At 40.2% G+C, this 27,872-nt stretch overlaps 1 protein-coding gene across 1 annotated transcript in view; it reads right to left on the bottom strand.

Annotated features, from left to right (window-relative positions):
* The window catches only part of LOC119653130, a 50,220-nt gene that overhangs the window by 7,680 nt on the left and 14,668 nt on the right, over positions 1–27,872 (bottom strand). The window contains exons 2-5 of the mRNA XM_038057658.1: positions 5,075–5,383; positions 4,574–4,665; positions 4,393–4,503; positions 4,012–4,308 (exon numbers count right to left, since the gene is read on the bottom strand). Of these exons, the coding sequence (XP_037913586.1) occupies positions 4,012–4,308; positions 4,393–4,503; positions 4,574–4,665; positions 5,075–5,135 (561 nt within the window). The 5' untranslated portion in view covers positions 5,136–5,383. The remainder of the gene's footprint in view (positions 1–4,011; positions 4,309–4,392; positions 4,504–4,573; positions 4,666–5,074; positions 5,384–27,872) is intronic.

The following is a 27,872-nucleotide window of genomic DNA, read 5'->3' on the forward strand; positions in this document are numbered from 1 at the left end:
TCGGCTGGGTCAGCTGTCGACTGCGAGAACAGATATCGCCAAAGAGGTGTTTCAAATGCCTGGAATTAGGACACATTTCGAGAAACTGTTCAAGCAAGTTCGATAGATCTAAGTTGTGCCGAAGATGCGGAGAAGAAGGACATATTGCCAAAGAGTGCAATGCGAATCCTAAATGCCTGCTATGCAGAGAAACACAGGATGTCGACCACATTACAGGCAGTTACAGATGTCTGGCGTTTAAGAAGGCGCTTTCAGCTTTTCGTAAATGAAGTTTCCCCAGCTGAATTTAAACCATTGCCTGGCAGCTCAGGAACTGCTTCCCAAAGCGTGCTGGAAAATGAAATAGACGTTGCCAGTATATGTGAATATTACAAAGACTTCCATAGTGGTTTCTTTGTATCAGACAGAAGCGGTAAAGCAGCAATCTTGACTTGCGGAAACCGAGCAATCGAAAACACGAGCAGTAGGCCAGAAGATGGATTCACACGAGCCAAGGTAGGCGGTATTCATATATTCAGCTGCTATGTTGCGCCCAGCCTCACGCTCGATGAATTCGCACTGATGGTGGAAAAAATTAGCTTCCGAAGTAAGCCGCCACAACTCCAGCTTGGGCTGAAGATTGGGGTACTCGCGAAACAAATGCTAGAGGCCGCATACTGCTCGAAGTATTTTCACGTCTGAATGTCGTTCTGGCAAATACTGGCGGTGTTAATATTTTTCAGAGACGGGATATGGGATCGGTGATAGACCTTACGTTTGTTAGCGATACATTATCTAAGGTTCTCCAATGGCAGCTGAGCGAGGAATATACGCATAATGATCATCAGGCTATCATCTTCCAGATTGGGCGTATGACAGGAGCAAAGCGAATCAAGAAAACTACAGTATCGGGTTGGACATCCAAAAACTTGATAAAGAAATGGTTTTCTGCAGGTAGAGATGCCGGTGGGAAATGCACGAGAAAGGGTGGCACCACAGGTTCTTGAAAAGATACGAAAAGCGCCGCACGGTACTCAAGAAACGAATGCCTAACTTCTGGTGGAATGACGAAATCGAAGAACTTCGGAAAGTTTGCCTTAAAGCGAGAAGACACAGCCAAGGTAGCAGAAACCGGCCTGAGTCTGAATAGTTGCATAACCTAAGAAGGCGAGGAAAGAATTTCAAGCAGCCATCTCTAGAAGTAAAAGTGAACACTTCAAGAGGTTATGGAAGGAAGCGGACTTCGACCCATACAAGGCAGTTATGTCATAAATCAAGGGCAAGTGCTCACCGCCGATCACCAACCTTAATTTATTGGGGGATATCATTAGCACTCTCTTCCCGTAAGTTTCAAGTGAACCGAACCTACCCATTGTCTAGATAGATCACGGTGAAGTTCCCGAGGTAAGCGCTGAAGAAGTCCTGAAAGCCGGCATTCCGAATAAAGCACTGAGAGTGGCCATCGAAACAGTTCCAAGGTGGATCGCAGAAACATTTACGAAGTGCCTCATAGATGGGATTTTCCCGGAAGAGTGGAGCTTGTGTTCATCCCGAAGCCAAATAAACCTTTAGGTGATCCTTCGTCTTATAGACCTATATGCCTGCTAAACGGCATCGCAAGCTTTTCGAACGGACAATCACAGAAAAGGAGGGTGGTCTTTCAGACAGGCAGTTTGGATTCCGAAAGACAAGATCTGCTGTCAATGCCACCAGCACGGTGACGGAAAAAGCAATCGAATTTCTCCGGGAGAGGATATTGTGTTGCGATTCGGACGATGGACCTAAGATGTATACAACAACCTGCGGGGTTCCACAAGGATCAGTCCTCGGTCCTCTCCTGTGGATAATAATGTATGACGGAATTTTTAGGTTACAACTACCCAAAGGAGTGACAATCATTGGCTTCGACGACGATATTGGGGTGACTATCATGGCACAAGATATTGATGACATTGAGGTACTCACAAACGAGGCAATTTTGGAAATCAGGTTTTGGCTAGAGGAGGCTGGTCTGACACTCGCCGAGCATAAAACCGAGGTGGTCTTGATTACCAAGCGGAGGATAAAGATCAGGATTGGTGAACACATCATACAGTCGCAACCAACGCTCAAATACCTAAGAGTCATGGTTAACCACAGATTGAAATTCAAGTCCCATTTTGAAAATTTAGCAACCAAAGTTTCCGAAGTAGTTGTTGGGAAGAATGTTACCAAATATACGTGGTCCCAGGCAAAGCCTTCGGCTCCTGATCTCGAGAGTTGTCAGCTCCATCTTTCTTTATGCAGCTCCAGTCTGGGCATCGTCTTTCAAGTTGGAAACAAATAGAAGAAAAATCGCAGCCCATTCCCATTGAGTGCATTGCGAACGTCGTGCACCTACCGTACAGCTTCAGAGGAAGCAGCTTGTGTGATAGCAGGCATGATTCCCATTGACATCTTGGCTAACGACGATCGACGCCTATGTAACCCATCATAGGCAATCGGCCAGTCCTACACCTATCGTCGGCAATTGGCATGAAGTGAATCTATTTTGGAATGGTAAAAAAGATGGAATGATTTACCTAAAGGACACTGGACACACAGGATTATTCCAAATGTCTCTAAATGAATTAGACGAAGGTACGGTGAGGTTAGTTATCACTTAACTCAATTCCTAAGCGGACACGGAGGGTACCTTGCATACCTTTATCGGTTCGGGTGTGACGACTCCGTATTGCCCGACATGCGTGATGATTCCGGAAGATGCGGAGCATGTTGTTTTTAACATAGAACGGAGGCGGAAATTGACGCCGGGGCACGGTTGACACTCGAGAATATTGGGGAGAAATAGATTCTTCATAAATGCGACTTTAATATTTCACGCGAATGTCAACCATTCTCGTTAATTATGAATTCAGCATCTTATTTTCATCGCTTTAGAAGCAGTAAATACGCGTGTTAATGGCGAGATTTTTTGCACGAAGTGCACGAAATATTGTCCTCTATGCAGGTGCAAAATTTGGTGGTCCTAGGATGAATTTAAGAGGGGCTTTTCAGTCGATTTCTAAAAGTTGGTAATATACTATTAGTAAGTTTATTTAGGCTGATATAGGAATGGGATATATTTGGAGGCCTAGACTTAATCTAAGTACACTTTCCTGATTTTTTTTTTTCAGATTTTTGGGTTGAGTTTTCTGAAAACAAGTCCTGCCTCACTTTAAATGTGTTCATTTTGACTTCTTACTCGCGCACTTTACAATTCACTTCAAAACTAATATCAGTTTCGGAAGTACAAAGCGCGGCCTTTCATTTGATATTCTACACGACTATATCCGATGAAAGACGTATGGATGAGGATGATCCAGCCCGGAAAGTATATAAGGGGAATATCTATGGTTGAAAAAGACGACTGGGCAGACCCGACCTGAGATGGAGTGATGGCGTAGGCCAGGACCCCAATTAGTTTTTAGAGATATCGAATTGGTTGACCTCGTCGCAAAACGGGGATGTGTGAAGTTTATTTGGTCAAGGTTAAGCCGGATACCGGTTGTTGCGCCGTTGATGATGATGAATGAAATTATCAAATTTCCATTGTGGATGCCAAGCTTCTAGCGGTACTTGGTTTCGTAGCGGGGTTGTTTAGTTGAACATTTTTTGATCTGGTGATCTGCTCTGCCGCTGATATATGATTTCTTTAAAACTCAAAAATTTCCTGCACCTGGGAATTGGGTATCAAATTTTTTGCCTGTGGAATCGTGATCCTCAAAGGTTTGCTTTCCTGTCTTATCTTTGAGTAACCGTGAAAGTTCGTCCATTCACGATACTAAAGTTACAACGATAATGTAATTTCATCCTTGATTTTATTCCATCCAAATGCGCTCGCATTTGTGAATTATGTGTAGACGACGAATTTTCCTAATCATCACTTACGTATCTTTCAACGAAATTGTCTAGTTCTACCATCAAGACTAACCCTGTTTGGGTGAAGCTTCCGTGGAATGGCGGATTATCTTAATCTAAAAAATGTTACATCGAACAACAATTTGCACTTACCGGCAACTTAATCCCATTAACGAACCACGTAAAATTCACAGCTGGATGCGATGGGCCGGATGTGCAATGTGCCTTGAATGTTTCATGCCTATTCACGAAGCGTTTGCTTTCCATGCCTGTCATCCCTTGAATTGTGATAATTGGCTCCGATTTGGGTAAATCGGCAACTAGCATTGTTCCTGAACTCGATTCCGTATGAAATAGAGGCGCATCCGCTGATACTTCACACATATAACTGCCCGAATGGCTGCGTGTTACCGAGCGTATTACTACCCTATGTTCTGTTGATTTTTGTACCTGAAACAGGGAATGGGAAAAGTCATAAGCTTGCCAGCAAAAAGCGATTTCCTTGTGTATATACGATGGATGTAAAAAACTCACATCGACTGGAATGTCGAAAACTTTAAAAACCCTGGTTGGTGGTTGCTCTTTCGGGACATATCGATAAAATTCCTCATTCTCAAAGTACCATCGAACGGAATACAGCGCTGCCTGTGAAATTGAAAAAGGAGGAATATCAATAAAATTGTATTACCGGAAATCATGTCGTTTGTTATCTTACGTTTTCCAGGTCATAGAAGCATGAAAGCGTCACCCTATCACCCACCGCTACTGCTTCCGGTACGGAGACGTGAAGATCCTTTAAGCATATTACTTTAAAGAGAAAGGGGAAAGGAAACAGATTTGAGTTCGAGGGGATGTAAATTGATAAATTCAAATCAACATTATTGAACTTGTATGGCGACACCCCACTTTGGGTCTTGCGTCTTGATTTTCTCGCGAAATTCGGCTCATTTCGAGGCAAATAATTCAATAAACAATAGAGAGGGGCGAGAGGAGCAAAAGTTTATTTGCCCCGTTTAGATTGAAGTCAAAATTCCGAACTCTGCTCCTAACTATGAACTCTCTACCGTTACATCATCACTTCACAATTCTTCCCATAATAGAAAAGGGATAATTCCCGCATCCGCTTCTTTGTGGTTAGAAAGGGTCTTGGTAGGAAAATTTCCGCCAAAAAGCCTTGGTTGAAAAAAAAACTGTTTCAAACTCGGGGAAAACTCACCTTGTGCAAACAAATTAAAAAGCGCGAACCAGTTGAAGGGTTTTAGTCCTTTGCTTTCCATTTTTTATAGAAAGGTATATCGTCAACACGTTTTCCTGAATCCGAGGCCGATGATTTGCTTGTTCTTTTCCATCTCTGATGTAACTTCACAAGTTGGAGTATTTGCCGAACATGGTGTTCATGAATCTGCTTTGATTTCCTTGATTTGCAATTCAGGTGATGTTTAGTTGATTAGTTAAAGTAGGTTTCGTGTTGCTTATGACTTTTGCTCCTGTTACATACGTTTGTAGGCAATCGTGTTTATTATGTCTGGAAGAAAAAAAGGAAGTCGGGTATTCATTAATTAATTCAAGTGATTATTCAATTAATATATGTTTATACTTTTGTATATATGGAAATAAAAGAATCGTGTTTTGAATTAAAGAGCAGAATCCGTTTACTTCCAAAGTCGGGCAAAAAATAAGTTCAAAATATCCTAAAAAACGGGCGAAAGACGTGTCAGGTGTGGATTGTTTTCTGTATTTTCCAATGTTAGGAACTTTGGGTGTTTGACAATTCTATACAACTAATTTGTTGTGCAAAGTACTTTTCAAATATTGGCCCAGTTGCGTTAGCATCTGATATAATAGTGAGAGTTGACCATTATATCATATATCAATCATGCTGAAGTTCAATTTTCAAAAGAGTAAGAGTACGTAATGTAGTATAATGGAGAAAAAATTTAGAAACCCCACGTTGTAATCATTGGCAGTTCTTTTTTAAGGGAAGCAGCACTTGTGTTTAAAGCCGAGAAAAACCGCGCTTACTGGTCCTGAAAGTTGGGGGCTGGAGAAGAGATCGATGATCTTATTTAGGAAAATACTTTCTACTAAACCACGAAAGGGGGCTCGGCTTGAACAGGAAATACAACGTGCGTTTCCACAACGAATTATGATACGTTCATCTATAACGTGACGGAAATCCTAAGACCGAGAATGCCAGATGCACAGTCAGCAACCTAAAATACTTGATGCCTTCCCAAATTTGCATAAAAACGGAAACATGACCTGCCTTGATCGAGGATATCCTGATTCCGGATGTGATTAAGGCGGATACTAGTCCAAGCATCATCTTCGTCACCATTACCGGGAGGCGCCGTTCATTGTCTTTTATGGAGCAATTTCATCATGCAGTTTTCCATTGGTTGATAGCATTGATCCAAGATATTTAAATCGCTCAATTCCGGGCAGGCTACTGCTATTCCCAATAAAAGTGCCTGTTTCATTGGGGTCGATCATTAAAAATTCTGCTTTATTCAGATTCAATCTGAGACCGTGTTGCATGAGGCAATCATTCCATTTTTCGGCTAGTTGTTCGAGATCAACTCTGCTGTGAGATCCCAGGAAAACATTATCTGAATAAAGCAATGTAGAAGGTACGGGACGTTTGATGTGCCGTATAGTAGTGTCCAAAACAAGAACAAAGAGGAGTGGTGAGAGGGTATTTGTTTGGTGAACACTAACAGAGGCAGAAAATGGTTTTGATATAGCCGGCACATTTTGAGCTTAACTTTTTGGATTGTCTTATAATAATTTAACCCAGCGCACGAGTTCTGCTGGCACTAAGTGTTGCCGCGAAGCATACTACAGGATGCGGCAGCATAACTTCCTTTTTTCAAAACTCAATAAAAACTATTGTATGCATCGGAAAATATTTATTTATTTTTTAAAATGTAGGTACATGTTTAAAGTTTTTATTTACATTGTTTTGAAGATCAAATCTGTTAGGTGACGTATACATTGCGTAAACCGATTTCTGGCGTTTGTCATGACTCTTGTTAGCATAACAAGTGTTATGTTGGTAATTTCTTCTTGGATGTTGGTCTTCAAATCTTGCAGGGTTCTTGGACGGTTCACATAAACATGGGATTTCAAAAAACCCCATAGAAAAAAATCACAAGGGGACAGATCGGGAGAGCGTTCCGGTCATTCCAAATCGCCTCTAATTGAGATAAGGCGCTCTGGAAAGTGTTCCCTCAAAACAGCCATCGATGCTCTTGAAGTGTGTGCTGTTGCACCATCTAGTTGGAACCAAGTGTCCCCCAAATCCAAATTTTCTAACCGTGGGAAAAAAAAATTCTGTAGCATGTTTACATACCGGTCCGAATTCACTGTCACTGTAACCTCATTTTCCTCAAAAAACCAGGGACCAATAATTCCAGCTGAGGAAATTGCACACCACACTGTGACTTTGGGTGAATGCAAAGGCTTTTGATGCAATTCTCGAGGGTTGGTGTCAGCCCAGTAGCGCATGTTTTGTTTGTTAACCGACCCACACAAATGAAAATGGGCTTCATCGCTAAAAAAACAATAGCACCCTCGGGAACGACATCAAGAAGAAGCTCACACGCGTTCATCCGAGAATTGAAGTCACGTTCTGAAAGTTCCTGCACTATCGCCATCTTATAGGGATGAAAATGAAGATCATCACGAAGAATTCTTCTCACAGAACGATCGGATAGTCCAAAGGCAGATGCGTGTTTGCGCACAGAACGCCGTGGCGATCGCAACATTGACGCTCTCACTGCTTCAATGTTCTCAGGTGATCTAACGGGCCGAGGGACTCCAGTTCTTCCTTTTGTCGCACTTGCAGTTTGTCTGAATGTAGTGACTCATGTAACAATTGATTTGCGGTCTGGGACGGGAGCCAACGGGGCTAAATTAAAATGACTCCGAAATGCAAGCTGTGTTGCAATAACCGAACATCCACTTGAAAAGTAAACCTCAACGGCAAAGGCACGCTCCTCACTATTCCAACGCATGATGGCGACTGAACCATGTCGGGACAAAACTTTACAGTATCCCCTCTTGAACGAAACCACTAGCGCTCCGCTATGACATGAACTAACTGAGTGGCGCGCATTTTAAAAAAGGAAGTTATGCTGCCGCAACCTGTAGATCAGTTCATGTACCACATGGTCAAAAAACTTTTCTAAATCCTGAAATGCAACGTGAAGATGGCGTTGCTTTTCACGGTGTTTCTCTATGAGTAACTGCGCAGCGAGTATTATGTCAGTAGTTCCGCAGTTCTGGACAAACTTGGCTTGATTCGCGCTTATTTGAACCGTATCGCGAATACAGTTCTCAAGAACGGGTTTAAAAATCTTCATGGTTTATTGACAGTAACCGAGTCGGACGCTAATTTGAACATCCAGGTGGACTACTGTCCTTATTCTATATTAGAACGCCAGTCAGAAGGTGTTCTACTTTCCTTAACAACCAGATTGAAAAACTTACTACATAGGGTCTCAGCTCTTTGCTTTCTAGGTCAAGTCCTGTTGCTTTCTCCGATTTCATTCGTTATACTGCGGCGCTAACAGGTGGAATTGCTCCAAATGTCAGCAGTGCTTGTGGAAGACGAGAGTTGCATAAGCCGCTTTGTGGATTGTATTTTTAACTTGGTTTCACGATTTTCCTACATTCAGAAAAGTTTGTGATCATATAAGTGGGGTTATTTCACCATTGAATACGCACTAGGCAAGTATGTTCCTCATGCTGTTTTATTGGTGGCTTGATTCGCAAAGCAACGATCAACGGTCGAGGTGCTATGGTCTCATACGGAACCGCGTTTACTATTTCCGCTATAAAATTTAGGGAAATGAGGCGTTTCATGAACCATGTATTAAAGAGTGCAAGGTCATGGGTGTCCGCAAAATCGAGTATGCGCTCGTGGTCCTCATGTCCCCCATGGCACGTGTTGCTGTCTGCCTTTTCATCTATATGACCAAAGGTCGCACGTAATGACGATATAGTCGTTAACAGGTACGTTACTGGTCTTTGTATTGAGAAGTTGCCACAAGCCATCCTTCTTGGCATCAGGTTGACCAGTTAGTGGTGCTTATACGGTGAAGAAGTGAATCGTGCGATCAGGTGGTAGTTTCATAAGCCGGTCATCAAATCGTCTGCAACAGTTAATCACGTTGCAAAAACTACGCTGACAAGGAAATGATTCTTTGGTGAAGTGAGGCTATACCATATTCGCAGTAACCGTCCAGATTCCCCCGGAACTTCATGGGTTCGATTTTGAAAATATAAGAGATACACATTCGAAGCAGCAGAATGAAAAATAAACAAGTCGGAATACCGGAAGCTCGTGCTTCGGGTATAAAGGTTTTGTGTTCATCTTATGGAAGAAACTTCAACGCACAACGCACGTATATAGCTACAAATCCAACATAATCCTTCATATTTTTCCAAACTACGAGACATACGTACATATTGCAGCCATAGATATCACGCTCACCCTAAACAAACAAACTGCTCGCACCCATATTTCCGATTTACTTCTTATATCTATTTGAATTAGGCACTACCCGCAAACTTCATTAGCACGCATATATTATATACCTACATACACACATGTCTGGCTGACAAATACCTAAAAAACTAAAACAAAATAATTCTCTGCGACCCAATTCATAAGAACTCATTTCGTTGTGGTATTGATGATGACGTCATGCAGGTTGTAGAGTCCACGAAATTCACAAAAGATTGTAAAGTTTCACCCCCTATAACTTTGTTAATAATGGTTGGATTTTCTTCAAACTTGACCAAACTGTGCATTATATTCTTCGTTACAGGCATGCCAAATTTTGTGCTTCTGGAATGAACATAAGAGTGAGTGCCGGGTAAATTTCTAAAATGTGGAAATATACTATTATTAACTTTATTTGTGCAGATATCGGAACCGGATATATTTTGAGGCCTAGATTTTGTAGAGATGCACCATTGTGATTTTTTTCAGATTTTTCGGTTGTATAGGTTCTGAGAACGAGACCTGTTACACTTTTTGTGGGTCATATTTTGAACCCTCACTCCCCTACGTTTCACCCAATATCAAATATTGAACCAGATTCGAAAAGTAATAATTGAGACCTTTCATTTGATACCCTACATGGCTACATTCTGTGAAAAAGAAATTTGCACCCTCCATTCACATGTACGGGGAGCCCCCCTTAAACTTAACACAATATGGCGCCACTTACTGCATGTAAAGGGATCACCAGATTACATACTCTCACCAATTTTCGTGACAATCTAGCCGTTTCCGAATAAATCGGGTGTGACAGACAGACAGACAGACAGACAGACAGACAGACGGACAGACAGACACCGTCTCGATTCTAATAAGGTTTTGTTTCACACAAAACCTTAAAAAGCTCCTATTTAGGCGATACATCTGGAATCAACATAGGCACAACCGTTCTAACGGCAGCAGATTTCGAATGATTCAAGTAGCAATGATACTGCAAATTATCGGTGGAAGTATTATAATTTGTTTTGCTTGGGAAAATGCGGGACCACTTTCAACTAAATTAACCAATGGTCACACGCACTTTCTCGGAGGTGGTTACAGCAATTGACACCAAATTTGGTGAAATAGTGGGAATTATAAATGCTGACGCATACAGTGAGTTACAGCATTCTATGACGAATGCTAGGCCCTTATCCATGCAAAAGAAGGGTGTGCATTTTTTCCGCTAAATATAGTCGTGTGGGGTATCACATGAACGGTCTCGGTTACTACTTTCGGAAGCTGTTCTTAGCTGTGACATTTGTTGAAAAAGTGGGAAGTGCGAGGGGTCGAAAATCTCACATTCTCTTATGTAGAGGATATTGAAGTAACCTGCTTGAACGGATATATAGGGGGTAAATAGGCAAATTATATCAAGTTGAAGATAAATCCTAAAAGAATTGGAAACTTCTCGGCTAACCCCTTATCGTACCTTTTCTCTCACTGCATGGCAATGTAAAAATGTGCTTATACTTGCGCAATAATCTGTCAGATTTGTTGCGCCCAGATAAGACTGGGGAACCCATTGCCATATAGACTAAAGCTCCTAGGGTTTCAACCTCAGTGTCTGCTGTGTGGACATAATCCTAAGGTCCTCTTCACAAACACATTGAATTGTGGATCACAGTCATAGCTTTGCTGGAAGCAGCACAGCGATACAAGTTAGTTATGGTTCTGGGTTCATGCCAAGAGCTCTATCTAATACTTCTGTCGTAAATTAGGGTTGCAGCATTCTAATTACAAAACCTCAACATTGTGATCTCATCTATATCTTAGCAGATTATAATGATCTCCTGCATGTTAGCCCTATGTCGGTTCCACATCCTAACGACTTTCCGAATTCGTCCGCGGCTATATGCTGGGATTTCTTGAGTCCCAGCTTAAGATCTCTTTTCTAGAATTGTTGGTTGGTTCAAGCTGGTAAGTTCGGGGTCTGCCTTCACTCTCGTGTGAATGTCAGTAAATGACCCTTCACCTCGTTTGGAAATGATAATCAGCTCCGGTCTTATCTTTCTTTGATTATTCCGTTACCGAGGTGCAACCTTTCTCTAGGTTCCCATATCTGGTTTGAGAGATCCACGCCGTCGGCCTCACGTGCTCTAGATTTTTCATAGTAGAACCCTCTTATTTTTTGGGGGTGTGCTGCCTCTTGATTCGTTCAGCTTTTCGCGTGGCCTCTTCCCCAGTCTCTCTCTTTTCGTGTTTTGAAAAGCGTTACCCATTTTCGTTCTGGACTTTGCGGTACGCTGAATGGATGCCTGTTATCATGGCCCTTATATTTTGGTAAATATTCCTATGCTCCTTTACGAATTCAGACAGTTCCATGATCTTTCTACCCAGAGCATTAAAGACAGTTTCGAATTGGTTGCTGCCTTCAATATCGCTCGAGTGGTTCGGGGGCAAGGTTTCTTCCTCATCGAACACTCTCGCTACGCTTGTGCCCATGTGGGGGCGTATTTGTGAAAGATCGAGCTTCTTTTGAACAAATTCGTCGATGGAGCCAATTTGCCCTCTTAGAGAATATGCTCCAAGGGAATTCTTAAAAGATTTGTGTTTGATTCCAGTTATTCTAGTTACGTTCCTTGTGGTCTTAATAAGAGTCGGAGGAAGATAAGACCGGGGGCGATTATCATTTCCAAATGAGGTGAAGGGTTATATGCTGACATTCTCATGAGTGTGAAGGTAGAGTCCGAACTCATCAACTTGGGAGATAATGTCAGCCCCATTGGATGGTCCTAGAAAGGAGACCTCCCGTTGGAGCTCAAGGAATCTAAGGATATAACTGCGAACAAATTCTTGAGCCTACTCGAAGGAGTCAGCAAACGCTCAGGAAAGTCTACGGAACAATACAAACCACCATCATTAGCCTACTAGTAGAGGCAGCACTCAAATTGTTAGCAGCAAGGAAAGTAAAAATAGGTTATGTTATGTGTCAGCTTAGAGACTAGGTGGAATTGGAGTAATGTTTTAGATGTCTTGATTTCGGTCATATTACGAAGGCATGAATCAGTCCACATGACAGGACGAAGCAATACAGGAGATGCTGAGTGAAAGGCAATATCAACAAGGACTGCGGAGCTAACCCAAATTGCTTACTGTGCACAAGGAAGGATGGTACGGACCAACGGCACATTCCAGGTAGCCACCTTTCTGCCACCTTTTACCTTCGAGCCATACCCATAATAAGAAATATTCCCAGTCCCTAGCATCATATCGCCCTATCTGCCTGCTGGAAACAGTGGGGAAGATGATTATTTACAACAGGCACAGTTAAGTCCTTGAGGGTTTAACGTGAGCATTTGTTTGGATGACTTAATCCCACGGTCTTCTTAAGACACGGATTGATTTTGTGACCACAATCAGAGCCTCGCTGAGACAAGGTACCAGTCTATACCAAGTGCATGACTTAGAATTCATACTGGTAGATGTAAGACCTACCTAAATCTCTACCAAACTAAGGAGTACGGCACCTGTGTTGAAATGCAACACCACGCCGAGGACCGAAGGTCTCTTCTCGCTTGAGCATAACCAACAACCCCCATGAAGTTCCCACTAGGGAGTCAACCGCAAATAAACGAACTGTACTCACATACAACGGGAGTTCACCCGAAGTATGAGAGTCCAGGGGCTATCTCGGTTCCCATGGTACCAGTATACCCCTGGTGAGTTTTCGTGCCCAATTTGCTACTTCATATGAGTCCCAAACTCGGCAAACTCGGGTCTGATCGCTCTGATTAGGCCTCTGGAGCATTCGCCTACTGCATCACGCGGCAAGCCAAAGGGAGTACAGCGTCTCCTGGTGCCACCACTACGGAGGTTCTCCTCGGCCACTTGGTTTTGGTTTGGCCGACAGGGTTGCCGTCTCGTCTTCCTCACCGCCACCTCTGAGCACCAACAACAGGCATAGTTGAAAACAGCAATGGCTCGTTGAAGTCCCAGTTTGATTTCCGACGTGCCCACTCTGAGGTCGATGCGTAGAACTACGGAATGTGCCAAGGTCAGAGTCGAACGAAATAGAGTTCGAAAAAAATAATTTAGCTTTGGCAAAGATGTTTCTTTATTTAAATGGTAGGGAAGATAAATTGGTAAACATATTTTTGCCACAAATCATAATTTACTCACAAATAAATCCCAGATTTGCGGGGCAATGGCTTTTTATTTTGTCCAGTTTATTAAATGCTTTGTGTTTTGCTCAATTCAATTTGAATTCAATTAATTTTTTTGAAAATTCATATTTCAAATTAGTTGGCGATTAAGTACTTTTGCCATTTATTTTCAAGCTTGAATGCTATATGCAATAACAAACAACCAATCCCTTGTGACGGGAACCACTAATTATAATAATCATTTCAAATAAGTTTAGCTGTAATCTCTATTTATTTTTTGCCGGTGCTACACATTGCTATTTGCATTATTCAGGCAATTTCATGAAATATCTTTTCCACAAAATTTTACCCTGATACTTTTACATTTTCTATAAAATGCAAAACAGAATATAACATGGGTATTCTGTTGTGATTTGTAGTTTGAGCAATGCAGAGTATTTTGAATGCACATCAACGTGTTAAAATAAAAATCAACAATCAATTTGGCGATGTCAGTTTCATATTTTGCTATTGACTTTTAGTCAGTTATGTGGTATTTGTTTTTTATTCAAATTTGCATTTTCATTTGGAGTCATTTGGTTAAATGATAGTTTAAACTATTTTATGTATAGGAAATTTCAGTTTTCAGCATTGCAAGTTGATTGAAAATAGATAGGGTGGAATGACGTCCTACATTGGGCGCTAGGTTGCTGTAGATTTTTGTTCGTTTCGGGATAGTAAGGCATAATGTATTCAGTGTAGGCAGGCGGTTATTTTGGCACCCATAAATCTATATAATATTTTTTTTCGTTGAGCATCAGACCAACAGTAACGTTCACAGCAATAATCATTTAGACCAATACTTCCAAAGCAAATTCAACTCTACAAAATCTATTTGATTTTTTCATCCCATCAATTTTTATTCAACATTCTGAAAGGGAAACCTGCAGCATCGTAAACATGTCATGTCTGATGTCCCATAAAAATTGCTGAATTCAGCATAAAAGCTAATGTTGTAAAATGTCGGCAATCGTAGGAAATCTTGACTTTAATATATTAAATTTGTTCCTGAATTTAAGTTGATTTGATATCTGATTTCCTCAAAAAGTAAGTCAAGTCTTTAAAGGTTTTTATCGGTAAAGCGCTTATGCTTCAATCGGAAAATGCTTACGTTGATAACATCAGATTTGATTTTATTGATTTTATCTAACATAAAATGAAGTTGTGACTGCTATCTGAAATTTGGGATTTTTTATTTGCTCCTTATGAAGAATATGTTTAGCACAATTTCAACTGCGAAGTAAATACATTTAATATAATGAATTATAAGAATAAAGAGTATATTTTTAGCAGCGGACAACTTTAAATTGAAATAAAGCCCAGAAAATTGTTTTTCATATTTATAAAATTATTTGTATTTGACAGACAATTTTATAGCATTAATATTTGAATATTATTTCGGGCATGCGATGCCACAACTACTATGTATATGACGTGATCTGAATGTCAAATTTGCATACACTTTTCGCAGCAAATAAGACCATATTTCGGCAATGACGGGTAGAATGGTGACTTCTAGGTACTCAGTTGTTACAAGCTTGTCAGCGTAGACATGTAACAAAAGGAGTCAAATCATAAGAACGAGGTGGGCAATTAACAAGTCCTTTTCGTAGAATTAATTAGTCATCAAATGTTTCCTTCAATAAATTTCTTGTCCTGCTAAAACCATATGTAAGCAACGTTATGTATACGAGTTTGGTTGTCATTTACTTCTTGGTGGGGTATAGCGTGTCAACCACAATCAATCGTTCGCGGTGACCTGAAATGGCCTCCAGCTTCCGCCATGACTTGCGTAGGCGCCGACGCTTATCCTCTACTGTTCTGCACCAAGTGCCCTTGGGGTGACCCAATCGTCGACCATTTTGGAGAGTCGATTCCACTGCATGGCGTAGTCCGCAATGCAATTGTCACCCCTGCTTGATGTGTGACCTATTGGCCATCATTTCCGCTTTCCGATCACAGTGCGTACGAGTGAGAGAGAAAATGCAATGACCCGTCAAACTGAGAACCTTTGTTTTATTCGTACTTATCTTCAGTCTAACTCTATTTGCCCCTCTTTCCCAATCTACAGCCATTTGGCCAAGATCCACGACCCGGTGAGAAAGCACAGCCTCCTCAGATCTCAGATGAAAAAACCTTGGTTAGGTTTTCTTCAATGAAGAATCTGCACACCCAGATTCGCTAAAGCTTGCGAACGCAATAAGCGGAAAGCCATTGAGTAGGCTATTTACGGGGATAGTACAATGGGTCTAACAATGGCCTGAGTGCTAGTAGCTACGGCTTTCCCCAGTAAACTAAAGTTGAACTACTTGGAATTTAATCAAATTTGGATATTTTATTAGGCATATTCCCAGCAACTTTTGTGAATTTTTTTTGAAAAATTTAAGTCTAAAATAGAAGAGTTAAGCAACATTATTGCGAACTAGAGTTCTGTGGAACGTGTAGCTTTTCATTCCACATTACTAACTTAACACTAACTACTAACAGGTCAAAATGGTCAAAATTAAAAATTTTGCAAGTGTTCAAAAGAATATTTAAATTTTCACCATTTTTCTTTCACCAATTATGTGAAAAAGCCACCCTTAAAAGTATGATCTCATGCCAAATGTTGGTTCGTATTCTTGGTAATTTTGTAAAAAATCATACCTCAAAATTTCATAATGAATGAATCGGAATTGGAATCGAAATGTGAACAACATCATTTTGAGAAAAATTGCAATTGAAAAACAAACTGTTTGAAAAATCCCGTTTCGGATGAGAAATCATTTTTCACTCTTAATTATGAACAAAGTCCAGTTATAACAAATGCAAATGCACTCGTATAAGCGACTGATGACAAGTATTTATACGAAATTGCGAAAGGGAATAAAACGGCTACCTTCTAGACCGAGGACACTGAGCCTGTACTCGGTAATTGTTCGGTTTTGCGCCCATAAAATCTAAAGGACCACGAATTTCGCTTTGCAATTTATGCAGTGTTTTCTGGGGTAGCTAAGTGAATGATCTATCAAATAAAGAAAGGAGACTCTGCAAATGGTCTAATGTGGTTTCCTCCCTTAAGTCCAGTACTAAATCAGGGAAAGTTACGTTTGCAAAGTCAGACCACTTGCCTTTTATTACGCGGCGAGTGTTACTAGAGTTCCAAGGATCTCGAATACCATTCTCTAATATAGTACAGAATCTGATATTCAAGATTGAAGGTGTTTATAGTTATTCAACTCCAAAATTTGCGAGGGAAGGGAATATCGTTAGTAAATTTAGTAATCGTTGAGTTGGTAATTTTTTTCAAGTGAATAGTGCCAACTTCATGGAAGTAAGGTAAACAAAGTAATTTGTACCGTTTAATGAACCAGCAACTGTTATAAGAAATTCAGTACAATAGTTGTTACTTTCACCAGGCATATACAGTTCATGGCAAGCTTTTCATCATACTTTCATTTCTATCCAAGAACAGGCAGTTTTCCTTTAGAGACATACAAAATTTCACTCGCGTTTTCCATTTTACCACGTTGATTTCTTTAGGGAGTTTAAATTGCCTGAAATTCAAGATCATGTACTTTTTAAAGGTTGGCGCTCAAGCAACTTTCAGATTACTTCGTCAAGATATTGCAGGATCTGAATTACCCAGAAGTAACTATGACCTTGAAAGGGATTCAAGAATGCCAAGTAAGATACAGTCTTCGTTATACTGTTCTGCTTGGGAATAATCACGTGACTTGAGATACTTCCTTGTGGGCAAATCTTGTTGTAGGATGGGAAATGGGAAAGTTGTTGAAATTTAAATGACTTTTGCCACTGAATAGCGATATGGTGTACATAATAGTACTTAAGTATAAACTAGATGCATGTTAATTACGTTCGGTGGCCGTTGAATACGTGGATATTACTTAGGTCATACAAAGTGCTTCCCACTTCATGAAAATGCTAATGAAATTCGCTTGATATTTAACCTGAAATTTGCTTGCATCGATTCTACCCCAAATAACACATTTGACGAATTGAATTATATCGTACGAACTTATTGCAATTAGAACAAGAAAAGATTGAATGAAGCCAAGCAATAAAGTTAACTTCTACTTCCTCCAACACATTATTTGCACTTTTGACACGGAATATTACCCAGCTTTCAAGGAGCTCAACAAAGAAAATAGATAGTTGAGCCATTAAGTAGTTTGCTATTGCCTTTCAAAACTCCTATTGATTCATTTTTCATTCACAATGGTGGGATCGTTGCAAACTATTCTTTCGTCTTCTAACGGCGTGACTGCCTGTTCTCCCATCCTTGCCTGTATTTTCATTCTGGAAATGGCTTTCCCGTGGCTCAATGAGAAACTTTTTTCCGTTACATATCCAAGTATATTATATAACGAGCTTTCACTTTAGTTTATGTTGTTGTGCTATTATTGGACAACAAATCGCTTCGATTGAAGAAGGATATAATATGTGCGAGTATCTGTCTTATAAGAGCGGAGGGTTATTCGCATCATTTGTTACATACGATTATTGCCTCTCATAACTTAACTTTTATTATTTTGTCAACAATTTCCTGTTATTTTCTATTACGGCGATGTAATGTAGGATAATATTTGAGAGAGAAATGCTATATTGTATTGATATTCCGGTTTATGTATTTTATGTATGTGATTACTTAAAGCGACTTTCGAACTGAATGAATTAATCTGAATTGCTTTGAAGTTTGGCTATGCTAATAGATTATTTACCTATTTGCTTATGCTTGAGGAACTACTTCATTACCAAGTGCGTACTATCCAAACATCATCCACTTTGAAGGCATATTCCGAAGGTCTATAATCCAGAGATATTAATTTGATCGAGTTTATCCTACGTTTAACCATTAGACATAATATCTATTAGTATATACTAAATATGCACACATATGTAGGCACCAGAATGGCAGAATTGTATTATAGAAAGTGGGAAACGCCCGCCGTCACAAGTGAAAGAAATACTTGATAAAATTGTATACCCTGGTTTGGCAACAGCATTTTAAAAGAAATGTGGGGAATTAACCACCATATTTAGAAGGGTAAACAATAAGAGATCATCCGGTATGGATGGCATTCCCAACGTGGTCGTCAGGCATTTACCAGACACTGCCATTCGTAATTATTGCATCTTGTTCAATAATTTATTGAACAATTCCTTCTTTCCAGGACAAGGGAAGAAAGTTCCCGATCTTAAAGAGAGGGAAGGATTCATCAAGTACTAACAGCTACCGCCCAATTAGTTTGCTGCCTAACATCAGCAAGGTGTTTGAGGTTTTGGTATTGAAAGCCCTGAACAGGCATATCAAGAGGAAGGTATAACTGTCGGATTTCGATCTGGACATCTAACAATAAATGCAATAACGAAGGTAACCTCTGATATTTGCTGGTGGATTAACAATGTGTGTAGGCGTTTGCCTTATACACATGGAGAAGGCCTTTGATACCATCTGGTTGGATGGACTGATTTTAAGGCTCCTGAAAAATGAGTTTCTCAGCCACTTCGTAGCAATTATGTGTAGTATGCTGTATGGCAAGTGCTTTGTCATTACGGACAGAAATCTCACTACTAGTAGAGAATTTCATGTTCTGAATGGATTACATCAAGGGACAGTGACTGCGCCTACACTTTTCGCAGTATTTGCCGGCGAAGTACTCAACTCGTTCGAGTTTAATAAATCTCCTAAAAGATAGTTGGTTGCCTTTGATAGCCAACGATCTGATAGCCTACATACCACACAAGAAGGTAACTGAGCTGCAAGTTGAACTTCAGAAGATGTTCAACGATATTAAGTTCTTCACGAACAGCTGGCGGATGAAAATCAATGCGCAAAAGTGTGAAATAATTCTGTTTCGAAATTCCTTGGCGTACGCCAGTAGGAGCTTGAAAAGGAATTGGAGAGATTTCCACATTGTCGCGAACGAGGATAGTTCTGAGCGCATTCCTCATAAGAAGTGCGTTAGATGCCTGGGTGTGCGTCTTAACGAACAGGTTAAAGTCGCGGTAGAAAGCCCTCGCAAGGTATTCATGTCTCTTCGAAGGTTAAGATTATTTGCTATCTTACTTTGGTTAGACTACTCCTATCTGGTTTATTGGTCTATTGAATGCTAGCCAAATGGAGAAAATAAGGATCTTTGAAAGAAAATGTCTGCGTGCTTGCACGGGGCTTAATAGGACTGCTTTGTCAAACTATGAGCATTATGTAACTAATGAGGTGATGTATGTAGCTGCTGCTGTGCCGAGAATCGGCACAGTTATCATTAGATTGATTCGGAATTATATAGTGCGATCTGTTTCACATGAATGGAACCCTTGGGTTTCGCAGCCGTTCTACCCAAATGATGGGTATTTCGAGAAAACTCTCACGACAGGCTTCATTTCCCCTAAGCGTTCGTGTATCTTGACAGGAATGGTCTAATTCTTGATTCTGCCAGTGATCCGGATATGTATCATATACATAGGCGGGCCACGGACAAAAGGATAGAACTTGACTGTAGGGGCTCCGCAATTCGATAGATACTCTAGAGCAAGAGCAATTGATATTAAGCGGGATGAAAAAGAGAAATCCTGGTGCTGGTGGCTGCGGGATGCCGGTTAGCGGCGGCCGTGCTCAATTCTGCCATTTGTTACTTGGTGGGGATTTGTAAATATGTATATATTAAACAGGTGCTGCTTTTGCCTCTAGTTGTAACTTATACATACATATGTTATTATTCTTTGTCCATTTGTTAATATTAAAATTATTATTCTTCCTATGGATGTTATTGTAAAACAAAAGAAAAAAATATAATATATAAGGCGAAAAGTAAATACAATAGTTTTAAGAACAATAATTTGAGTTAGAAGAATAATTTGAAGCAATTAAATATTTATTATTATTTCTTTATTTTTTTTTTTTTATTATATTTCTTTATTTGCTACTAAGGTCAAGAGAATTCTGTCGGGTTTTTTGACCATTTCCCGACAACTAAAATCAGATTTTTGTTTCTCACTGTTTCTCTTCTCTGTCTATAAATCGTTATCCAAAAATTTTGAGAGCCCACAGTGGCCATCATATTTAAGTTATTTTTGTTAAAAGATTGTTTTTTTTGTTCATTTTTTCAATCTATATATTATTGTTACAAAACAAAACAAACAAAAAAAAACGAAAAAAGGACCAGTGAAAAATTTCAAAAAAGTCTACTTTTTTATTAGCTTTCTTCTCCTTTCAACCGCAAGTTCTCCGCCCGCTCAATTTAAAATATTCACGCCGCTGACGCCAAGCTCAACACCACAATTGCTCCCCAAACTGGTGTGGTTACCTTAAGGCACAAGAGAAAGGCAAGGTCTACAAACATATTAAGCCTTTCCCCCATGCTGTTCTGAAGGCCATTGAGTCCACCTGCAGAGACCTCACTTGAAAGGACCTACGAGTTGATGTGGTCTACTGAGAAATATTACTTTGGAATCGCGTTTCTTTAGAAACTTTTTGATCTGGTAGCTGATTTGAGTGTGGATGATAGGTACCCACTGTTTTTTGTCAAAAATATTAGCTCTCAATGTCAACCAGACATCCGTTGAATTTACCTTCTTCAACCAAGGAAGTCTGAAGAATGTCACCGATAAGAGAAAGAAATAATGTCGACCACATAACACATCCTTATCGGACTCCGCTTTGGATATTAAATTCCTCTGAGATTTTACGTCGTGAACACTCCAGATACATTTCCTGTTGACGTTGTCGAAAGCCTGTGTTCCAATGATATGCCAGTAGTAGTAGTATTAATAAAGCCCTCTTAATTTCTGAGATATCTGAGTGTTTCATGGACAGCCAGACTATAGTGGCTCATCTCTCCTTTCTCGAAAGGGCAGGGGATTGTCTGTGACAGAGTCTCATTTACTTAATTATTATTGTTTAAAGAATAAAGAATAATCTTTTTTCAATTGCCTTTGTATGACCCCATTTATTATTTTATATCCTCTTTTATTTAAATTGGTGAGGAATAGACCAGCTTACTTACTTAGTTACCTTCCATCTTGGCTTTGAAGAAATGCCTGGTAATTCTTCTGTCATCAATAGAAGAGAGCATGGGTATCCATATCTAAATTCTTTAATTTGAGGATTCATCTCCACTACTCCTTTTAAACCACACGCAAAAGGGACATCTCTGTATTAAATGACCGGAAAATGCCGACGCATAGAAGGAACTCCGTAGGCCCCGTCTCACTGACATCAAAACCAGAAGAGATTTTGGACATCCTCGAAAGCAACATTCGGGTCACGAGTTTTTTGGCTGCATGGAAGCAGTCTAGCCTGCATTTTTTTATTTGTCTATTATATGACAAATTCTGATGTGATGCTAACGCCTCATGTTCAAGATGCGTGAAGTTTTGTATACGGTACGTGAAAGATTGAAGTGTCCAAAAGGATCCATCTGCAATGCCGAGCTTGGTTAACACGGAGGCATGTAAGTGCATATCAACAGGAAACTTGAGAAGACTTACATGCTAATGGACCTATATCAGCTTTAGCCGCTTTTGTTTGTTTTTAAAGTTGGGTGCTTCTATTCCACTGTATGGACGATTGCCCTCAAATCCAAATACTCTAAAATTGGTATAGTTGAAACTGCCACCTACGTGGCAGCTCCGATTTTGAACAATCGCTACAGTACCATCTTGGCAATCCAGGCAGAGCTCTGGAAAACAGTGGCCCCACAGAGGAGGAATGGAGAATCTATCAACTAAGCACACCCCAAGACTGTCCTGGCAATCGAGGAAGTCCGAATCGCCATCAGGCATGAAAGTTATTCAAGAATGGAGCTGGATTCTGTTGATGCAGGTTGTCTGTTTACCCCTGGAATGTCACAATAATGGTGAGTGTCGTAAATCAAATTTGCCGTCATAAAACCTCTTTTAACAAACTTGAATTAACTTTTTCTCAAAACGCCTTTTTTTAACTTGTATATACTCTAGCCATAAAAACCTGGCAAATAAAATTCAGAAATTTTTCCAGGATTAGACTTAACATTCAAATTCAGTTTGTCTGTTTTTTAAAAAAAATATTAAACGTTCTTACATTTGTTACCCTTATAAACTTTAGTTTGCCGTTTGCGTTGAGAGTACTAATAAAACTTTTAACTCTGTTTCAGAACCTCTGTGTGGATGCGAGAGCGTACACAAGAAGGGAAAGCAAATCTTGCTTTACCAACTTTCCAAATTAAGAAGGAGCGCTTCAAGTTGGTGCTAGAAAATTGATTGCACTTGATGCAAAATGCATTGTTTTGTATTGAATATTATCAGTAAAGTTTTGGTTAATTTTCGATCAGTAGTTTTAAAGTTATTCATCCCTTAAAATTAGATCAGGGCCTTAAAGTGTGTTAGAGTACTTCATCCCTTACAATACCCCGGTTTTAATGCCTGTTACACTGGTCTACCTAAGCATCCCTCCACTCCAGAATCAAATTTCTTTTGTCCGAAGTAAATTAATTTATCCTTAAACACCAAGTCAACGTTTGTGATAAAAGTTCAGAGAACGCACACTAGTTCAATGGAGGAAGGATTATCTTCAGTCAGTTCACAAATCAACCATAATCGTTTCTTCTCAGGAAGAGTGGATATTGTGTGATTAATTTGTGATCAAACATGTAAAAGGTCTGAAATCGAATAGGGAAAACTGGAAGCCTGACTATGGTCGGTCTGTTGGTAGCAATGCTGCCTAACTCTATAAGAAAACGGGGGAGGAAAAGTCGGCAGAAGGAAATTTCAGCCGCAACAAGGGAGGAGACTACAGGCTAAATCTTGTATGGACAAATGTATCCATGTAAATCAGACACTGTGATCCTGGAGAGATTCCCAGCAGACGGTAGCGGAAGGAACTGCGAGAGAAGGCTTCTTGGGAATTAGGATTGCTAAACCAGGGTGGCAATTTTCACAGAAGTCGGATGCAAGGAAACAGGACGCTTGAGGGAAGGTGGAGACAAATTGGTAATCCCGATGAGACCCATATTGCAGCACCTCCTTCAGTTTTCAGCAGTTTTCACATTAGATTACACTTTATCTTCAAAAATAAAGACAAACAGATAAACATAAAGACAAAGACTACACTTATGTTCATGAACAAATTTAGTTGTTAAAGCCTCTCCTCCTTCACAGGCAATAAAGCTGAGAAAGCTGCAGGGCAATCCTTACATATTTTAGGTGTTTCAGGGTTCGGTTTAACAAATTCTTTAGTACTGCATCAGTATAGGGATCCTCAAGACCTCAAAGTTGTTAGATGCAACTATGCTCAGAAAATTCTAACTGCAGGACCTAGTTATGGTCATCTTACAATAGCAGGCCTGCTTGCCTTCGACACAAGATCTAAGGCAGTGTATGAAGAATCAATTCTTAATTAGCTGTGGTGCGAAGGCTCAACATATTAATTGAAGGAGTAGCAAATGCTTTTCAGGAGAAAAGCTATTTGATTTTTTCACTTCAGTTGTGCTTACGACTTTCAACGTAAGATGTGCCTAAGCGTTCGTGGGACCAAGAAGAAGTGAAGTAATTGACCTAAGAATCTGCATTTCAAAGTTGTTAAAGTTGACTAGAGACGGTGCTGGACAAACTTTCACTGTGAAGCCACTGTTACTTGGAATTCAGACCAATTATTGCAAGCGGAAAGACTGTAGTAAAAAAATGGACTCAGAAAAACGGATTGGCCAAAGTGCAGCTCCCACGCAACTTAAAACTGCTTTAATGACAAAAGATCAATCGGAAACTCTGAACCGCACACTTAATGAGCTTTGAAGAGGTTTGTCCCATTACCCGAGGCAAAAGTGGCAAAGCAGATCTCTGGGGTAATCGAGTACTTACAAAACTCAGGAATTCAACCAGACGGTCACTGCATTATGCTTATGAAAGAGGGTCATGAAATTTTCGAAGCAAAAGGCTGTGTAGAGTCCTTAAAAGGGATAGTCTGGGCGAACAGTTGACAGAAGTGGTAGGGAGTGATTAGGTTTATGCAAACCTTTCAAAACGAAAGTTCTGGAAGGGAAATGAGAAAGCGAGAGTTTCTATACCGTCCTTTAAACTCGTCAAAGTACGTACTATGGATGGTATATATCTAGCGATGCTAAAGGTGGGGCAAAAGGCTCCTAGGAAGCTTTCTAAGAAGCATTTTTCGAGGATGTGTTGCTCTGGCTAGGTGCCTATATATTGGCTGAAGGTTAAGCTAGTCTTCATGCTATGATGGCAATTAAATTCCAAAGAACCTCAAACAGATTGGCTTAACATCATTCTCGGTGAAATATCTAGCGAGACTAATCTGTCATCACATTCATGAAAAGGTACTAAGGTCCCACTCAATAAATGAAAAGCAACATGCTTAACAGTCGAAAAATGCCTGCGAGTCCGTTCCTCGCCCATTGCTTTTTCAACGATAGGGGACACAACTCTGACAGACAAGGGGGGGGGATGGGAATATTTCTGGCCATTGTAGGGCCTTTCGCCGTGCCCCTTTCTACATACCGACTCTCTGCCGGTACCTATCAATAGAAGTAATGCTATTCTGAAGGAGTTATGCTGTTGTCCCTTCTACGATATCTGCCAATACTCGCTCAAACTTATTTTGATGTCATGGTTAGGTTTTGGACAGTAAATACAATTAGGGCTACAATGGTATTGTTCACAAAAAACAGGAAAATGTACGGTCTTTATCTCCGAAGAGAGGTGAATTATCATCTTTACCATATCCAGGATCGATGCGGGGATGCACCGATCGTGAAAAAATTACGAAAATGGCATTTTCGCTGTTATAGTCACGTAATTCGCGCTGACCAGAATCCACTTGTCAAGATCGGTCTGAACATGGAAGTCGATGGTAAGCAACCAAAAGGCCGACCGAAACAACCACTTGATATGCTGGATAGGGATTTGAAAGTCTCGCGGTTGCATCCAGATTAGGCTTTTGGTAGAACAAAATGGTCTAATCGACCACGACGAGCCGACCCCGCTTGTGAACAGGACAAAGGCAAAAGAAGAACATAGTGTGGTGGATTAAGATGGAACGAACGATTTTTTACTATAAAGTAACCTCAACCTATGTGTCAGAATATTCGGGGTGCCATGAATACGACATTCGGCGTCACAATTGCAGCCTTTGGATATATATATATTCAGAGTATTACAATGTGAGCAGCTCATAGACTAATTCGTCCAGATGCTGGGGAAACAATGGGTGTGAGATGCACAGAGCATTGGGGGCGATATTGGGGGAACTGAATCCAGTCCTTTTACTGCTTTCCGTTTCTAGAATTCCCTTACATATGTTTGATAGAATATATAAAGTTATGCGTAATCGTAGGCAAACCCAGAAAAATGCATGGTGGGATATGCTGAGGTTTTCTACACCAACGGATCAAAAATAGAAGAAAGTTCTAGAGCAGAAATCTACCTTTCGGATAAAAACGTGAACTGAGCTTCTCCTTGGGACAATATAAGGCGGTGTGAGGGGCATGTGATACTAGGAGCTGCGGTCCGGGTGAATGGCGATTGAATGAAAAGCGCATCGCTATTAACGGGAATAGTCAAGCTATACTAAGGGCGCTGAGTAGTTCTTTGACACCCTTTGAAAAATGGTTCAGTAATGTAGAAATAGTTTTAACTGTAGATTTAATACGGTGGAACTACGCGAGTCTCTGTGGTGTGTTCTGAATGTTCAGAGGCTATGTCCGAGCCTCAGCTAGTTCCTCAGTTGAACTGACTTTTGTATTGCCTACAGTGGCTAAAGGAAGGCAAACTATTTATCTAGCACACCGTAACACGGTACGCTTTTATTGATGCTTTTCAACACTAGTTTCCATAAATTCATTTGTGTAAAAGCGGCTAATTCAAGAGCTTAAACTACCAGCATATTGATTTGTTATATGCTATCGAAGCCGTTAAACCCCGTTCTTGAATGGTGATATGGAGAGATTTCTAGGTTCTCCTCGTTATATTGACAGCAATGCTATAACGGCTAAGTTAATCATAAGAAGTGACCAGCAAAGTGAGAATACACTTTAGTACAATGCTATGAAGAGAAAGTTTCCTCTGCGGAATATTAATATTTCTTAATGCTAAGAAAAAAAGGACGGGGATAACAGAAGGCTGCGATATTAACGCTCACTGATTTATTGGGATAAGAGTCATTGACCCGGTTGAATCTTCAAGTATATCGAACGGCTTTTAGCGGTGTATGGCGGGTACCTTATATACTTTTCAAATACAGACACATTGCTTTCTAATAAATATGGAACTACTTCAGCAGCTTCATTTATCTGCACTGAACACCCGAGTAGTTGTTTCTGGGAGGCGCATCATATCCATGTCAGAATTGAGGAAGCAACCCATATGATCACTGCTAATGTTTGATATAAGCATTTTAAGAGAGTTACACTCTTTATAAGTCAAAGAGAGAAGGAGATTACTGTGGCGGATTTTGCATTTAGTAAGCCAAGTAGTAAGTAAGTAATTAAGTAAGATAAGTAAACACAAGTACAAGTACATTGCAATGGTCTGCGCCTAGTTCTTGGGTTCACTCTGCCCTTCCAATTGACCATAACCAATCTAAATGGTCGTCTCGGCCAACTCCAGCCAAAATAAGTCACTAAGCTTGGTCAACTGAAAACTGAAAATGGTAGTTTTCAAGATGGAGTTGGAGAACATAATTTTAAATGAGAAATGTAGCTTACAATTGTAGCATTTAATAAGAGGACCGTGTGAAAATCTTTTAATAAATTTTTATTTTTTTTTTTGCAGAAATATTTATTGGTAGATCTTTTCTTTTTATGAAATAAAACCAAAATTTGACTTTTTGGCCCCAATAGGGCGGTAATATGATCGTCTGGCAGCCGATGCTAAACAATACTGGTAACAAAAACTGTTAGTAAATATAGGTTCAAAGGCCACGAAACCCGAAGCTATAATCTACCGGAGGGGAGATGAAGCGGAAATAAGCTAGCGCTAACTGTATAATAATAATAATAATCATTGGCGCAACAATCCAATTTTATGAGGCCCTTGAAGTGTGTTGGAGCACTTCATTCAAGACCGTAACAGTACACTACAGGATTAGGGTATCTTAGGAGGCAATGTGGTCAGCATTGCACCTGCCCGTGATTATTACCCAGATTTGACTCTGGTACTCATTTACAGCTGAGTCGACTGGTATCCGACGTCAAATCCCACTGCCAGCACTTCTTACTTAAACTCGAATAAGTTATTTTTCGAATTGGAGGAGTTCTAGAATCAGCTATTTACTTGATGACGAACCGAAGCAAATGTTGAGCAATTTTCTGGTCCATGATCTGTTTTTTTGA

The sequence above is a fragment of the Hermetia illucens genome, chromosome 3 (genome assembly GCF_905115235.1).
Source record: "Hermetia illucens chromosome 3, iHerIll2.2.curated.20191125, whole genome shotgun sequence".
Taxonomy (NCBI): domain Eukaryota; kingdom Metazoa; phylum Arthropoda; class Insecta; order Diptera; family Stratiomyidae; genus Hermetia; species Hermetia illucens.